General features: G+C 60.6%; 2 protein-coding genes across 4 annotated transcripts; one reads left to right on the top strand and one right to left on the bottom strand.

The window, feature by feature from the left end:
- Positions 1 to 190: 190 nt before the first annotated feature.
- TRIM46 (tripartite motif containing 46) lies at positions 191 to 9,941 on the top strand. Of its 3 annotated transcripts, none has more exons than XM_022559530.3 (10): positions 192 to 304; positions 1,701 to 1,962; positions 2,206 to 2,549; positions 3,220 to 3,363; positions 3,484 to 3,579; positions 4,274 to 4,527; positions 4,786 to 4,907; positions 5,904 to 6,206; positions 7,042 to 7,339; positions 8,738 to 9,941. In XM_022559530.3, exons 1-10 carry the CDS (start codon positions 242 to 244, stop codon positions 9,129 to 9,131), a joined length of 2,280 nt encoding a protein of 759 aa, XP_022415238.2. In that variant the 5' UTR covers positions 192 to 241; the 3' UTR covers positions 9,132 to 9,941. The 3 variants fall into 3 exon arrangements, with proteins under 3 accessions (XP_089770419.1, XP_022415238.2, XP_022415237.1); XM_022559529.2 differs by lacking the exon at positions 192 to 304 and adding an exon at positions 655 to 921; XM_089914293.1 differs by lacking the exon at positions 7,042 to 7,339 and having other exon boundaries at positions 191 to 304; positions 8,738 to 8,937.
- On the bottom strand, positions 9,932 to 16,160 carry MUC1 (mucin 1, cell surface associated). Its single transcript, XM_089907414.1, has 8 exons — positions 15,994 to 16,160; positions 14,474 to 15,510; positions 13,261 to 14,442; positions 13,106 to 13,161; positions 12,824 to 12,954; positions 12,551 to 12,672; positions 12,318 to 12,467; positions 9,932 to 11,361 (listed from the first exon to the last, which is right to left on the bottom strand). The coding sequence occupies exons 1-8, from the start codon at positions 16,052 to 16,054 to the stop codon at positions 11,293 to 11,295; spliced, it is 2,808 nt and encodes a 935-aa protein (XP_089763540.1). The 5' UTR covers positions 16,055 to 16,160; the 3' UTR covers positions 9,932 to 11,292.
- Positions 16,161 to 16,372: the final 212 nt, after the last annotated feature.

Genomic DNA, 16,372 nt, shown 5'->3' with positions numbered 1-16,372 from the left:
CCATGTTACCCAGCCAACCCCACCCCACCCCCCGACCCGACAGCCTTCTGAGAACCACGTGGGAAAAACTATTTCCCACCTCCTACCTCGACCAGCGCCGCTCAAGGCTGGTCCCTGGAGCATGCGCAGTGACATCTTACCCCACCCCTCCCCACCTCCCCACCGGGCTCCTGCATTAAGCTCGGGGTTCGCAGCCGCAGCCGGGATCGGGCACACGGGGGCGGGCGGGCATGGTAGGGCCATGGCTGAGGGTGAGGATATGCAGGCCTTCACTTCCATCATGGATGCACTGGTCCGCATCAGTGTGAGTTAAGGTGGGGTCGAGGGGAAGGGGAGGGGGAGTATAGGGGTCCCGGGCAAGCCGGGACCTCGAACAGGTGGGGGTCCCGCAAGATGCTGGGATGTAGACAGGGGGCGGGTGATGGCAGAAAGGACTGGGAGGGTCGGGATGCAGGTATGAGAGGGTAATCCCGGGGGCAGCCGGGAGGTGAATGCCGTGAAGGCGTCCATCCGCTGGGGTGTGAGGAACATGTAGCTACCCGGACGCAGCGGGTGGCTTGGGGTAGCCTCCAGCCGTGCACCGGGGCTGGGGCTGCAGGGCAACGGGGCTATGCTATGAGGAGGGGGCGTGAGTGAGCTTGGATATATTCCAAGAAAACTGAGGACAGGTGGGGGGCGAGGAAAGGGCCGCCCCACGGTGCAGTTCCCAATTTGAGCCCCTCCGCAAGACCCCACCCCACTGCACCCCCACTCAGGGCTGCCTCTGAGCCTTCGGTTGTCATGGCAACCCGGGCCCGGCTCTCCCAGGGGCGGTGCCAGCTTTGCTCCCCCCAACCACTTCCTTCCCCCTCCCTCCGTGTCCCTCCCTCCTTTGTGTCAGCTGCGCCCCTGACCGGGATGGCTGCGAAGAGAGGGACCAAGGTGAGGTGTGGGGGTGGGGCATAGCTTGAGGACCCCCGCCACCAAAAAAGGGAGGGGTACTTCCGGTGGGGAGGGGGCAAGTAGGCGGGGCGCTCCTTTCCCCCTTGCTTGGGGAGGGGGTTGCGGCAGGCCGGGTTACGCCGGGGAAGGGAGCTGGAGGGCCGGATGGTGGGGGGCAAAAGGGAATGGGTTAGGAGGAGCCGGATGGGTTAGTGATGGGGTATGGAGCCGAGGGCGGCTGCAGGCTGGAGCCGCGGCAGGAGGACAGACTGGGTGAGCTGGAGGATGGAGAGAGCCTGGCTTTAGGGAGGAGTCACGCGGGGGACGGGGCGGGGGGGGGGGCAGGGGAGTGCCAGAGAAGCGGGCGGGGGTCCGCACCGAGCTGCTGAATGGGCTGTATCCTTGAGAGATGTGCCTGGGGCCGGCGGCCCGGATATGGGGGGATAGGGGCAAAGGCCAGGTGAGAGGGGCTGCAGGTCCGGCTGGGACTGGGACAGTGAAGGAGGTGGGGCTTGAGGCTGGGGTGACCCGAGCTCCAACCATCCCTCCTCCTCAGGTCTGTAGCTCTGCGGGAGTGAAACAGAAGCAAGAGACAGGGAGCTGAGAAGGCCTGTGAACCAGGCCAAAGCTTGTGCTGGGGAAAATCCATAGCTTGTCTGGTCCCTTGTACTTGTCTTGTCCATTCCTGAGACGCTTTAGGTCTTTAAGGGGCAGTTGAGGGGCTGTTGAGATATGTCCAGGTGTCCAAGCTCTGATCCAACCTCCTGGTCCCTCCACAGACGAGCATGAAGAACATGGAGAAGGAACTGCTGTGCCCAGTGTGTCAAGAGATGTACAAGCAGCCACTGGTGCTGCCCTGTACCCACAATGTATGCCAGGCCTGTGCCCGGGAGGTGCTGGGCCAGCAGGGCTACGTAGGCCATGGTGGGGACCCCAGCTCTGAGCCCACCTCTCCTGCCTCCACCCCTTCTACCCGAAGTCCCCGCCTCTCCCGCAGAACTCTCCCCAAGCCAGACCGCTTGGACCGACTGCTTAAGTCAGGTGGGGCTGGCACCTGTGGGGTGGGGGGGGTGGGGATGCTGGGATGTCCATCAGGAAGATGGAAGGGGTCCATCACTGGCCAAGGGCATTTGTCTGTTTTTCAGGGGGTGTAGATACTGCCCATCCAGGCTCTAACGAGAGCTGCGCTCTGGCACAATAGAAATTGATTTTTTAATTGAAAAGACTTCCCCCACTCTGAGCCAGCTATAATTTTCACCTCCCTACTTCCCGGCCCATCCACAGGCTTCGGGACATACCCCGGGCGGAAGCGAGGTGCTCTGCACCCTCAGGTGATCATGTTTCCGTGCCCAGCCTGCCAGGGCGATGTGGAGCTGGGGGAGCGGGGCTTGGCAGGGCTGTTCCGGAACCTGACCCTGGAGCGTGTGGTGGAGCGGTACCGCCAGAGTGTGAGTGTGGGTGGCGCCATCCTGTGCCAGCTGTGCAAGCCCCCGCCACTAGAGGCCACCAAGGGCTGCACTGAGTGCCGCGCCACCTTCTGCAACGAATGCTTCAAGCTCTTCCACCCCTGGGGCACCCAGAAGGCCCAACATGAGCCCACCCTGCCCACCCTCTCCTTCCGCCCCAAGGTGAGCCAGCCCTTGCGGGGCCTGGGAAGGGAGGGGCATGGTGGTGCTTGGTGGGAGGGCGTGCCCAGCGCTGTGGGCTTCCAAAAGGAGACGGCCAGGGAGTTGCCATTGCCGAGCTCCTTTTTCTGTAACAAAAGCGCACTGGACAAATCTTTGAACGTCTTTGAGCCTCCATCTCATCTGCTGAATGAGGATTATAATATCTGCCCTACAATATCTGTGCTTGCAGGGTTGTTGAAAGGATCACTGAGATAATGTTTGTGAAGGTTATTTATACACTAAAACGGTCTGTTATGCATTCATTCATTGAACAAATATTTATCAAGCACCTATGTGCCTGGTGCTATTCTAGGCGTTGGGGCTACAGCAGTAAACAAGATGGCCAAAGCTAATTATTAAGCACAAGGCTAAGATTACCATCATTATTGTTATTACCACACATTTCTGTGAGGTAAATGAAGGGAGAAGCAAGGCTAATGCCTGGAGCTTGCAGGAAAGGCTCTCCTTGATGCCAGGGTGTACCACCAGGTGGCACCATGGAGCACCACCAGCTGAACTCCTCTCCACCCACATTGGGCCAGCAGAGGGAGGGCACCAAACTGCTCTGTGGTAGGTCAGCACCCTTACACACACCACTGGCTGACTGTCTCATTGCTCTTTCTGCCCCTAGGGCCTGATGTGCCCAGATCACAAAGAAGAGGTGACCCACTACTGCAAGACCTGCCAACGACTGGTATGCCAACTTTGCCGTGTGCGACGCACCCACAGCGGCCACAAGATCACACCTGTGCTCAGTGCCTACCAGGCCCTCAAGGTGAGGACCCCGCCTCACTCTGCCCCAGTGCTGACCCACACTCACACCCTCTCACACCTCCTCTGAACTGCTGGCTTCTTTGGAGCCGGGTGTGATGCCCACCTCTTTCTTCCCCCTCAGGACAAGCTGACAAAGAGCCTGACATACATCCTGGGAAACCAGGACACAGTACAGACCCAGATCTGTGAGCTGGAGGAGACCGTGAGGCACACTGAGGTGAGGGAGGGCATGGAGGTGGGCCCTGGGCCCTGCCTGGGAGTGGGAGCAGGAAGCGGGTGTGGATGCGCACAGCCCGATCACCTGGTTGCAAGCTCAGGAAACCCATGTAGGGTCCATGGATATGTCGAGGTTCTGGTTAAACCAGGTCATCAGGAACAACAGTGCCCCAGGCCAGGTGGTACCCAAGGCTACAGTGGAGACAGGGTGTCTATCACCCAGGAGAGGGAGAGCAAGCCCCAGGGATGGAGCTCAGATGCCCTCAGGCTCAGCTGCCTGCCGAGGACGGTGCACAGCCCTGGACCAGGGAGGGTGAGGCGATGGCTCTGATACCTTTTGCCAGATTGCTTGAATCAGCTGATACGGGGATGGGCGATAAGGATGGCACGGATGCTGGAAGATGTTAGTACAGTACAGGTGGACGTTAGCGTAGTCATGGCCTCTTATCTGGGGGAGTCCTTAAGGGATCAGGATTGATTATGGTGTGGGCATCCAGCAAGGTTAGCACAAATGGTCAGGAGTTGAGCCCATCTGGGTGTAGAGGAGCCTTTTGAGCCATGAACCTGGCCCTATTAGAATGGGTAGGTAGGATTTCCCCGGATCCTTTGTGATCCTAGCCATGGCATGGTGCCCCAGGAGTCTAGTGCAGGTGCTGCCTTCAAGAAGAAGATAGTAAGTGTTGCTCTCTGGGCAGGTGAGTGGTCAGCAGGCCAAGGAGGAGGTGTCCCAGCTGGTGCGGGGGCTGGGGGCTGTGCTGGAGGAGAGGCGGGCATCGCTGCTTCAGGCCATTGAGGAGTGCCAGCAGGAGCGGCTGGCCCGTCTCAGCGCCCAGATCCAGGAGCACCGGAGCCTGCTGGATGGCTCAGGCCTGGTGGGCTACGCTCAGGAGGTGCTTAAGGAAACAGACCAGCCTTGCTTTGTGCAAGCAGCCAAACAGCTGCACAACAGGTACTCAGGGGCACGGCCTCCTGCGGGGTAGGGGCAGTCGTGGGTGTAGTCCATGCATAAGGCAATGTCGAGAGCACTGCCTGATGGAGAGCTGGGTCCTGAGGATTTTCACCAGGCCACACTGATAGCAGTTTGCCCGAATGGACAGGGAAGAAGGCCCCAGCAGATACCAAGGCTGTAGGGGCAGGCGAGGCAGAATCAAGGGGAAAGGTGGCTGCCCAGATGGCAGTGCCTGACCCTGGCCTGCCCCCGTCCCAGGATTGCCAGAGCTACGGAGGCCCTCCAGATGTTCCGGCCAGCTGCCAGCTCCTCCTTCCGCCATTGCCAGTTGGACGTGGGGCGTGAGATGAAGCTGCTGACAGAGCTTAACTTCCTGCGAGGTGAGGAGATGGCCAGGCCCCGTGCCCAGTTAGAGCCTTCCTCCCTTCCTCCCCAGCAGCGGGCCCGGGGGGCAACGCCCGCCGGGGAACTTCCCAGCCTCCTGCCTGGCCTGGCCAGCCGCCCTGCCCACCTAGCCCACCCCACCCAAGCACACCGTCCCACCGCGCTCAGCGCCGCTTCTCCCTCTCTTTGTTTGTAGGCTGTGGCCACCGCGGACTCTGCTCCGGAGCACCCCAGGCAAGTCAGCGGCCCTGCCCCAGGGGTCCTGCCCCCCACCAGGCCCCCTGCCCTGCCCTGCCACTCCCACACAGCCCGGCTACCCACTCATGGCTTCCTTCTCTTTCCTGCCCTGACCAGACCCCATCCCCGCCTTCCTCTCCCCTGACCAGTGCCCTCTGTCTCTCTTATGCCTTCCTTTCTTACTCCTTGCCTTTCTGACCTTTTGTCCTTGTGACCTTTGCCCTCTAGACTTTCCTTCTCTTCCCCCTGACCTTGTCCCCTGCCATCAAGCTTTTGCTTGCCCTCTGTTGTCCCCTATTTTCTGTCTTGCTGACTCTTGCATCTATCTCCCTCCCACTCGGTTCCCTCCTTCCTGTTCAGTGCCCTCTTGCCTGGGCTTCAGTGGCCGTTGCCTGCCTTTCCCTGGGGCTCCTCTTTATTCATAGAATTAAAAGGGTCATAGAAAGAAGGGACACCATGTGATCTCATACCCTCATTTGACAGAGGAGGAAACTGAGGCCCAGAAAGGGGACGTGACTGGCATAAGGCCAGAGCAAAGGAGTGGCAGACCGGGACTGGCATCAGGCCTCCTGTCTCTCCTTCTCCCGTGGGCTCTGCCCTGCCCATCCCTGCCCAGGGCCCAGACAGGTGTCTTCTCCAGACCCCTCTCACTCACACTCACCCCCCCGGCTCCCGCTGCTTTCCCTTTTCCTGCTCACCCTCCATGCCAGGCCCGCGGCCAGGCCCTGACTGACCCCCGCTGTCTCTTCCAACAGTGCCCGAGGCTCCGGTCATTGACACCCAGCGCACCTTTGCCTACGACCAGATCTTCCTGTGCTGGCGGCTGCCCCCCCACTCACCACCTGCCTGGCACTACACCATTGAGTTCCGGCGCACGGATGTGCCGGCCCAGCCGGGCCCCACCCGCTGGCAGCGGCGGGAAGAGGTGAGGGGCACCAGCGCCCTGCTTGAGAACCCTGACACAGGCTCTGTGTACGTGCTGCGTGTCCGTGGCTGCAACAAGGCCGGCTACGGCGAGTACAGTGAAGACGTGCACCTGCACACGCCCCCAGCGCCCGGTGAGTGGGCACAGGGTACACTTGGGACCCAGGCACTGACAGCTGGGGCTGGGTGGGCCCCGGGGAGATGGCATAACACAGTGCATCACTCTCACTAGCCCTGAAGCGGGACTGCCTGAGTTCAAATCCCAGCTCTGCCTCTTGCCAGCTGTGTGGCTTTACGCGAGTTATTCACCCTCCCTGAACTTCAAGTTCCTCTTCTGTAGGGATAATAACAATACTTATCTCATAAGGTTGTTGTGAGAATTAAGTGAGATGATAACGTGTAAGGGCTTAGCTGAGTTTTTGGCTCATGGTAAGGGCTCAATAAATGTTGGTAATGTGACTCTCCAGAAAATAGTGGGGACTCCGGGGTATAGGCATAATAGAGAAGCATCGCCACCCAAGTAGGGGGCAGAAGAGTTAGGGGTTAAGCGTAAGAGCCAGGTAAGAGCACCAGAGTGCGGGCTGGAAAGTGCAGGTGGATGGTGGTGGGATGTCACCAGGTGGAATGGACAGCAGTGGGGACCCTCCATGGCGCAGCCATGGGAAAGGGGTGGGAGGCAGCATAGCGAGTCAGCTGGGTCTGGGAGACTGATTTCTGTGCCCACTAATCATCACTAAAACTCTTCCTATGGTCCCATGCCCACTTGGGATGGGATGCCCCTTCTTTTTTTCCTATGCTCCCCATTCCAGTTCTCCAGGCCCTGTTCCCCAGAGCCCCCTGCCCATCCCTTGGCAACTCGTTCCATGTTCTGAAATCTCCCAGTGTCTCGTGCTAACACCTCAAGGTCCCCCCAGTGCCAGTGTTTGTCCCTGAAGTCCTTCCTTCTGTCTCAACCCTCCCCAACTCCAGTCCTGCACTTCTTCCTCGACGGCCGCTGGGGCACAAGCCGAGAGCGGCTGGCCATCAGCAAGGACCAGCGAGCGGTGCGGAGTGTTCCAGGGCTGCCCCTGCTGCTGGCTGCTGAGCGGCTACTGACGGGCTGCCACCTGAGTGTGGATGTGGTCCTGGGCGATGTGGCTGTGACCCAGGGCCGCAGCTACTGGGCCTGCGCCGTAGACCCAGCCTCCTACTTGGTGAAGGTGGGCGTCGGGCTGGAGAGCAAGCTTCAGGAAAGCTTCCAGGGTGCCCCCGATGTGATCAGCCCCAGGTCAGGCCTCTCTGGAAGGGATGGGGGTTTGGGGACCTGGGTGGGGGAGCTGGGGACGGGCCGGGGGTGTGCAAGGGGAGGACACACTTGCTGGGATGGAGCTGGGAGGAGATTAGGAGGAAGTAATAAGAGCCAGGCTGTGGGGGTGGCTGTGGTCTGGAGAAATGTGGGCTCAGTGAAAGAGCTTTGTGGACTGATATTCGGAGTGGCTGGGGAAAGGGACAGTAGTAAAGGGAGCCATCTCCACTTCCCTCCATCTGTCACTCAGGCTAAAACACCATCTCTCCAAGTCTCCGTGTCCTTTCTCCCTAACACCCCATTTCCAACATCCTTTCTCCACAAAGCCTTTTCCCTCCAGTACCTCCTTCACCCACATCTTTTCTCAACATCCTAAAATTCTTCCCTTCAACTTTCCATCTCCATATCGTCTCATCCACAACATCCTGTTTAACACCCACCCACACATACTTTTCTCCCTGACCCCTTCCTCCCCAGCACTCTATCCCCCAGTACCCCATTTCTTTAAAATGCCTTCTTTTCGACACCAGTTCCCTCTTAACCCTATGGTCCCCAAAACCCTGCATTCCTCTAACATCCTTCATCTAAGGCACTGATCCGCCCTCATCTCTCTCCCAGCATCCACCTTCCCAGCTTCCTTTCTCTGCTCTCCCCCTCTCCCCAGTACCTTAGTCACTAACCCTTCATCCTTCCAAGATTCTCTAACCCTCAAAATGCTCTCTCAGCGTGATATCCCAGCACCATTTCCTCACCACCTTCCTGTGTTGGAAGCTCTGCATTTCTTCAATGTGCTTTAGCAATACCCTGTCTTTCTTCTCCTCCCCCCCACCTCTCTGGCCAATGTGCTTTCCTTTCAACACCCCTTTCCTACTAAACCAAACCCCCAGCCCTATATTCTAACCCCTGTCTCTTCAACATGTTTTCTTCTCAATGCCCAGAATCAGTCCTTTTTTTTCTATTTATTTTTTCATTTTTTTCATTTTTGGCTGCGTTGGGTCTTCACTGCTGCGTGGGCTTTCTCTAGTCGCGTCGAGCTGGGGGCTACTCTTCGTTGCGGTGCGCGGGCCTTCTCACTGCGATGGCTTCTGTTGTTGCGGAGCACGGGATCTAGGCGGCGCGGGCTTCAGTAGTTGTGGCGCACGGGCTTAGTTGCTCCGCGGCATGTGGGATCCTCCCGGACCACAGCTCAAACCCGTGTCCCCTGCATTGGCAGGCAGATTCTTAACCACTGTGCCACCAAGGAAGCACCCCAGATGAATCCTTTGAACCACTTGCTCCCCAACATTCCATCCTTCCAACATCTCAGCCCTCTGGTACCCCCTCCCCCACACACTTACTCCACCCCCCCAACGTCCTCCTACCCAACGCCCACCCCTGCAGGTACGACCCGGACAGTGGGCATGACAGCGGTGCCGAGGATGCCACAGTGGAGGCGTCGCCACCCTTCGCTTTCCTAACCATTGGCATGGGCAAGATCCTGCTGGGGGCTGGGGCCAGCTCAAATGCAGGGCTGACAGGGAGGGATGGCCCGGCGGCCAGCTGCACAGTGCCCCTGCCGCCCCGCCTGGGCATCTGCCTGGACTACGAGCGGGGTCGGGTTTCCTTCCTGGATGCTGTGTCCTTCCGAGGGCTCCTGGAGTGCCCCCTGGACTGCTCGGGACCTGTGTGCCCTGCCTTTTGTTTTATTGGGGGTGGTGCAGTACAGCTACAGGAGCCCGTGGGCACTAAGCCCGAGAGGAAGGTCACCATTGGGGGCTTTGCCAAGCTGGACTGACCCTTCCAGGCCTCTCCTGGGCCTTGGCCTTCCAAGCCTCCTGAAGCTGGGTTATTCCTCCCGAAGCTTCTCCCTCAAACTCTTCCTGCCATGTGGTCCTGTCCCTTCCCCTATGTCTGTGTCTTCCCCGGGCCTTCTCTTGATCAAGGGACTCTTCTCTGCTCGCCTCTCTGGATGTCCCCCATTCTCTCCACTGCCTGTTAATCCAGGCTCCCACTCCCATGTCTCTGCCCCGTGACCTGCCCTTGGCATCTTACCCGAGTCATGGAGACAGCCCCTTCCCCATCCCTGCCCTGTGCTCCTCCCCAGGCTGATTGGGAGGGAAGGCACCTGGAACACTGGGCATGCTCCCCAGCTCTGCCCTCTGCCCTGCCAAGCTCCCTGACTCATCCATGCTGAACTACAGCTTTGGGGCGTGCAGGCTTTTTGGCTGGACACTGCCCAGGCACTCCCTGGTGAGGGGAAAGGGACCCTATCATCCTGCTTTATTTATTTGGGTCCCTGTACCCCCAGCCGCATGCCTCTTAACTCCCTCTTGCATGCTTTACCTGTCCTGCACCCATGCCAACGTGCCAAGTCTCCCTTGGGGAGCCAGCTGAGGTTGAGTGTCCCCATTGGGTTGGGCCTGGCAAGGCCTCTGGTGCCCGCTGTTGCCTCCCCCTGCGGTGAGCACTGCTAGGCCTATGTCAAGCAACAGCTGTTATTTTCATGGTTTATAAACAATAAACTGTGATGCCAGGCCTTCCTGTGATGTCTTTGCCTTCCCTGAGCCTATTCCTCTTAGTTTCTGTGTTGGACGTGGCAGGCGGGGCGGGGCGGGGGGGGGGGAATCGAGGGTTCCCTGCTATAACTCAGAGCAGGGGTGCACGGTGAATCTGGCGCATGAGGGAAGGAGGTCCCCAAGCCCGTCGCTTCCCCGCCTTCTGCCACACCTGTACCCAGCCCAGGCCCGAGCCGATCGTGGCCGCCAGGGGGCGCCTCGCTCCGGTGGCTGTTTGCGTCAGCCCCGCGACGGGGCGTCCGGGCGGCAGCGCCAGGCTCTGCGGGAATGCGATTGAGGGGGCGGGCCCCGTGCCTGGGCCCAAAGGGATCAGGGAACCAGAACGACTTCCCCATTCCCGGGGTGCTGGGTAGCCAACCCCAGAGCCAGAGACGGGCGGGGCGGCCAGGGAGGGGCCCGGGTCCGGTGCCAGTCCCCGGATATGACATGGAGCTTTATCGTGGCCCTGTTGACTCTGCAGCTGTTATCGCCGCCCGAGGACTTACTTCACACCCGGACAGCTAAGAATAGAGCCGCCTGGGGGCACCGTGCCCAGGGGAGAGGAGGGCGTGGGAGTGAAAACCGGGCCCGAGGAAAAGGGAGAGCCACGGGCGTGCGTGCGGGCGGAGCCGGGTCACGCTGGCCGATGGAGCCGCTGGGTTTCGTTTCCTCCTTCCTCTTGCGCCGCCAGCCATGCAGGAGAGGTGACAGGTGACTCGAGTTCTTCCACCAAGCACTCCTGCGCCCCGATGTCACCTACTTCTCAAGTGAACCCCGCTCCCTCTGGCCTTCTTTCCTCCCTCTCCTTTCCCAAGGTCTCTTCCAGACCCCCTCACACACATTTTGACCTACCCTCTATCAACAGGTCACAGAAGACAGATCAAAAGTTGGCGTGGCGGTTGGGCTTCCCTGGTGGTGCAGTGGTTGAGAGTCCGCCTGCCGATGCAGGGGATACGGGTTCATGCCCCGGTCCGGGAAGATCCCACATGCCACGGAGTGGCTGGGCCCGTGAGCCATGGCCGCTGAGCCTGCGCGTCCGGAGCCTGTGCTCCACAACGGGAGAGGCCACGACAGTGAGAGGCCCGCGTACCGCAAAAAAAAAAAAAAAGTTGGCGGTCAGCGCAGAGAAGGCCCGAGTTTTATTCAGCCATGTTCAGGTTCCCACTCCCATCTCTGAGCTGTCCGGGCCAGTCCTCCTGGGAGCCACTGCCTCAGGCTTGTCCCCAGGGGCTCGGGTGGGCTTCGCCAGGGCTAAGATAGGTGAGGGAGACTGTGGGCAGCCCACCTGAACGCCCAGCTCACCAGCCCAGAACAGAGTTGGGGGCAAGGCGGGGGCTGCAGCAGTGAAGAAACCCAGGGAGGCAGTTGGCGCTGGCTGGATGCTCAGCAGGCAACGTGCCCCTACAAGTTGGCGGAAGTGGCTGCCAGGTTCGCGTAAGAGAGAGTGCTGTCACCGTTGCCTGCAGAAACCTAGGTAGGGGGAGAAGGGATCCAGGGTGAGGGGCAGAAGCTTTCTTGGGAGAAGCTTCCTCCCCAAGGCCCCTGGATGGCACCCCGTGGCTGGGGTGAATGGTCCAGGCGCCTGACTAGCTCTCAAAGGGTTAATTTGGAGAGAGCACCTGCAGGTCACCACTGGCAGCCAGGTGACTGTAAACAGGGCCACTCCTCCTCGAGCTCCCCTTCCCTCCCTCCCCTCGGCTCTTATCAGCTCCCCCTGCTTTCCCCTCCTGCCCCCTTTTCCCTCCATTCTCTGCTCCTCCAGCCCAAGGAGGTGTGTGTGTGTAAAACTGGAAGAAGGAAGTCCCCAGGGCGAGGAAAAATGGGGTCAAGAAAAGGAAACTCCTCTCCCCTCCCCCACTTGGAGTGGCTTTCCAGCCCCAGGTGGCCAAGTAATTATTTACTAGGTCCTGGAGAGAAAGGAAGAAAGAGGGAGGAGGGGTCTGTGCTTCTCCGGAGATTCCCAAGAACCTCCCCCTCACCCAGCACCCAGGCTCACCTGGCTTGGTGAGACTTCTTCCCCAATTCAGAGACCCCTCCTCCCCACTAGCCTGTCTCAATCTACCCTCCTTTCTTAGAAGACAAGCTGGGGCACAGGTGCTCCTTCCATGAAGGGCTCCCCTGGGCGCAGTGCCCCACTCATTTCGCCTCTGGGCATCCCAGTGAACAGCCCTGGCACCAGTTCAGCGGAGCAGTGAATGCTCTTCTGGGAGTGCTGGTAGTGGGGTCACCCCCTACTGAGGTCCCCCTTCTTCCATGGTCTCTTCCCAAGGCCTTTCCCCCAGAACTCACCTGACCTCCACAACCCCAGCCTTGTCAGGCCCTCACTGCCTACCGTCACTCTCACCTCTTCTAAGTTCTTTGGGCTTCCCAGCACTCTTTCAGAATCCCTGCCAGCCAAAGCCTCTGCCTCCCTCCGCCATCCTCACCTCCTCAAAGGGGCTCCGTTTGGTACTGCCAGGGGGCACATAGCGCCCATGGGTGTGGTAGGTGGGGTACTCGCTCATAGGATGGTAGGCATCTCGGATTGGAAAGAGGTCCAGCTGCGCACCATACTTTTGTCTGCACTGACACACAACCTGGGGAGATAGGAGGTAATGGGGGGCATGGGGGTTCCTTCTAGCAGAGGAACTGTGGTCAGGGCTGGGGACTGAGCACTTACCAGGGCAATGAGATAAATGATGGCCAGGGCAACCAGAACACAGACCAGTACCAGAAGGGCAATGCCCCAGCCAGGCACCCCAGACCCAGACTGGGTAGAGGAAGGAAATGATGCATCACACACTAAAAGGAAAAGCAGAGGTCAGAGCAGTCTCTCAAAGGAGGTGACCCTCCCCTTATTACTGCCAAGAGGAAAAGCAGGAATCTAGATGCTGGAGAGAGAGAGGGTCCCGGGCAGTGTGGTGCTGGCTGGCAGCTGGGGAAGTGATCTCACCACTAACTCCACTGATGGTCAGGTTACATTTGACTGCTGCTGCTTCAAGCTGACCAAACTGTCTCTCCACGTTGTGGGCAGTGGTCCCCTCTCGGAAGACCAAGGTTAATTTTACCACCACAGATCCTGGCCTGGTCAGAGAGAAACAGGCAACTCAACTGTGGGTCCCAGCTTCTGGGTCAGCACACCCCCCACCCCCCACAACCACAAGCACACCAGCCCCTCCCCACAGTCAAGACAACATCCACCCATCCCACATAGAGTCCACACCCAGAACTGTACCTGAACTCGATATCTGAGAGGCCCAGAAAATCCTCTTCTTTATAAGTCTGCACAAACTGGGGTGAGAGGGAAAGGACTAAGTTTTGATGCAAGGTCTTCAAAGAGTTCTGAAGGCTGCTTCGGGGGAACACAGTGGAGGAAAGGCAGCTACTCACCAATACAGAAATGATTCTCTGCAGCTTCTGGTAGTAGCTGGTGCTGGGATTTTCCAGGGAAGAGTTAAACTGGAGGTTCGTAATGCGAAAATACAGGAAGAACAGGGAGACCCTAATATGCAACGGCTGAGAAGTCTTATTACTGGAGGAGGTGGGAGCATAGGGAGGTACTGTGTTCTGGTTAGTGCTGCTGGCAGAAATGGTGGGAGTGTAAGAGCTGGGAACTGAGGATGGAGTGCCGTTGCTGGCTTGGGTCATGGTAACCTTGGAAGAGGTGCCTTCATGTGCTGTAATGACAACTGAACTTGAGGCAGAGCTGGTGGTCGGAGGTGAGTCGCCACTGGTGGCCCGGGGTGAGGTGCTATCGTGGGCCGGAGGGGCAGCCGAGCCTGAGGCAGGGCTGGTGGTCGGAGGTGAGTCGCCACTGGTGGCCCGGGGTGAGGTGCTGCCGTGGGCCGGAGGGGCAGCCGAGCCTGAGGCAGGGCTGGTGGTCGGAGGTGAGTCGCCACTGGTGGCCCGGGGTGAGGTGCTGCCGTGGGCCAGAGGGGCAGCCGAGCCTGAGGCAGGGCTGGTGGTCGGAGGTGAGTCGCCACTGGTGGCCCGGGGTGAGGTGCTGCCGTGGGCCGGAGGGGCAGCCGAGCCTGAGGCAGGGCTGGTGGTCGGAGGTGAGTCGCCACTGGTGGCCCGGGGTGAGGTGCTGCCGTGGGCCGGAGGGGCAGCCGAGCCTGAGGCAGGGCTGGTGGTCGGAGGTGAGTCGCCACTGGTGGCCCGGGGTGAGGTGCTGCCGTGGGTCAGAGGGGCAGCCGAGCCTGAGGCAGGGCTGGTGGTCGGAGGTGAGTCGCCACTGGTGGCCCGGGGTGAGGTGCCATCGTGGGCCGGAGGGGCAGCCGAGCCTGAGGCAGGGCTGGTGGTCGGAGGTGAGTCGCCACTGGTGGCCCGGGGTGAGGTGCCATCGTGGGCCGGAGGGGCAGCCGAGCCTGAGGCAGGGCTGGTGGTCGGAGGTGAGTCGCCACTGGTGGCCCGGGGTGAGGTGCTGCCGTGGGCCGGAGGGGCAGCCGAGCCTGAGGCAGGGCTGGTGGTCGGAGGTGAGTCGCCACTGGTGGCCCAGGGTGAGGTGCTGCCGTGGGCCGGAGGGGCAGCCGAGCCTGAGGCAGGGCTGGTGGTCGGAGGTGAGTCGCCACTGGTGGCCCACAGCTGGTGGTCGGAGTGAGTCGCCACTGGTGGCCCGGGGTGAGGTGTCATCGTGGGTCAGAGGGGCAGCCGAGCCTGAGGCAGGGCTGGTGGTCGGAGGTGAGTTGCCACTGGTGGCCCAGGGTGAGGTGTCATCGTGGGCCGGAGGGGCAGCCGAGCCTGAGGCAGGGCTGGTGGTCGGAGGTGAGTCGCCACTGGTGGCCCGGGGTGAGGTGCTGCCGTGGGCCGGAGGGGCAGCCGAGCCTGAGGCAGGGCTGGTGGTCGGAGGTGAGTCGCCACTGGTGGCCCGGGGTGAGGTGCTGCCGTGGGCCGGAGGGGCAGCCGAGCCTGAGGCAGGGCTGGTGGTCGGAGGTGAGTCGCCACTGGTGGCCCGGGGTGAGGTGCCATCGTGGGCCGGAGGGGCAGCCGAGCCTGAGGCAGGGCTGGTGGTCGGAGGTGAGTCGCCACTGGTGGCCCGGGGTGAGGTGCTGCCGTGGGTCAGAGGGGCAGCTGAGCCTGAGGCAGGGCTGGTGGTCGGAGGTGAGTCGCCACTGGTGGCCCGGGGTGAGGTGCTGCCGTGGGTCAGAGGGGCAGCCGAGCCTGAGGCAGGGCTGGTGGTCGGAGGTGAGTCGCCACTGGTGGCCCAGGGTGAGGTGTCATCGTGGGCCGGAGGGGCAGCCGAGCCTGAGGCAGGGCTGGTGGTCGGAGGTGAGTCGCCACTGGTGGCCCGGGGTGAGGTGCTATCGTGGGCCGGAGGGGCAGCCGAGCCTGAGGCAGGGCTGGTGGTCGGAGGTGAGTCGCCACTGGTGGCCCGGGGTGAGGTGCTGCCGTGGGTCAGAGGGGCAGCCGAGCCTGAGGCAGGGCTGGTGGTCGGAGGTGAGTCGCCACTGGTGGCCCGGGGTGAGGTGCTGCCGTGGGTCAGAGGGGCAGCCGAGCCTGAGGCAGGGCTGGTGGTCGGAGGTGAGTCGCCACTGGTGGCCCGGGGTGAGGTGCTGCCGTGGGCCGGAGGGGCAGCAGAGGTTGAGGCAGGGCTTTGGTTACTCAAAGCCTGTGTACTTGTGCTTTCGCTTGTATCAGAGACTGTAAGAAAGATGGTTAGTGTAGGGTTGGTGGCAGCTGTCAGAAGTTGAGGTTACAGAGTTGGGTTGGGGGACAAATCAGCACAAGGAGAAAATACATTCTCTGGCATCGGAAGACGTAATGCCACGAGGATTTGGGGAGTGGCCCCTAGGTCAGCCCTCCTCCTCCCTCCCTGCTGGCAGCCTTGCTCCTTCTTCCCATACCTGTCTGCTCCTGGCTTGTCGGGTTTCTCCACTCCTAAGATTTACCTCTCCTGACTCCACCCCCACCCCCTCCAGACTTCTTTTCAGGAGGTTCGCCTGCCCCTGGCACCCACTCTCCTGGGGGGCTGTCTCTTCTCAGCCTGTCCTTGGCCTCACTCGTTTATTCTGGCACAGACTGGGCCATCCCTGTCTGCAACTTCTGCCTCTTGGATGCCATCTCCCAGGAAGCAAAACCCACAGAAAGGCTGGGAAGACCCCCTCCCCACCTTGCGCCCCTCACCTGTAAGCACTTGGAATAGCAGCAGCAGGAAGAAGAAAGGGGCCTGGATGTCCGGTGTCATGGTGGTGGCCAAGTGGTGGGGAGGGGGCAGAACGGACTCAGGCAGGTGGTGCGCATGTGGTGGAGCAGGCACAGGCGCCTGCTGCTTTATACTGGTCCCCCCCCCCACGCCCGCCCTAGGCTCAGCCAGAGCAGGTGACAGGTGACAAAGCTCCGCCTCCTCCCCCTTTCCCTACCTCCTACCTCTTCCTCTTCCTCTTCCTCCCCAACCATTCCTGGCCCCTCAAATAGGGTAAGTGGGCTCCAATCACTCAACCCTCTGACAACCTGTTTGTTTTCCAACTGGCCTCCCCCTTTCACCAACCACTCCCTGGCTCCA

This window comes from Delphinapterus leucas, chromosome 1 (genome assembly GCF_059928025.1).
Source record: "Delphinapterus leucas isolate spDelLeu-1000000601 "Yukka" chromosome 1, BTC_Dleu_Yukka2, whole genome shotgun sequence".
Taxonomy (NCBI): domain Eukaryota; kingdom Metazoa; phylum Chordata; class Mammalia; order Artiodactyla; family Monodontidae; genus Delphinapterus; species Delphinapterus leucas.
This window is presented reverse-complemented; position numbering and strand designations above follow the sequence as displayed.

Excerpts from the sequence above, each read along its gene's own strand:
- TRIM46 (XM_022559529.2), top strand. The coding sequence starts at position 781 with ATGGCAACCCGGGCCCGGCTCTCCCAGGGGCGGTGCCAGCTTTGCTCC. Across the intron at positions 3,364-3,483 it reads GTGCCTACCAGGCCCTCAAG|GACAAGCTGACAAAGAGCCT; the intron begins GTGAGGACCCCG and ends CTTCCCCCTCAG. Across the intron at positions 3,580-4,273 it reads AGACCGTGAGGCACACTGAG|GTGAGTGGTCAGCAGGCCAA; the intron begins GTGAGGGAGGGC and ends CTCTCTGGGCAG.
- MUC1 (XM_089907414.1), bottom strand. The coding sequence starts at position 16,054 with ATGACACCGGACATCCAGGCCCCTTTCTTCTTCCTGCTGCTGCTATTC. Across the intron at positions 15,511-15,993 it reads GCTATTCCAAGTGCTTACAG|TCTCTGATACAAGCGAAAGC; the intron begins GTGAGGGGCGCA and ends TCTTTCTTACAG. Across the intron at positions 12,468-12,550 it reads TCATTTATCTCATTGCCCTG|GTTGTGTGTCAGTGCAGACA; the intron begins GTAAGTGCTCAG and ends CTATCTCCCCAG.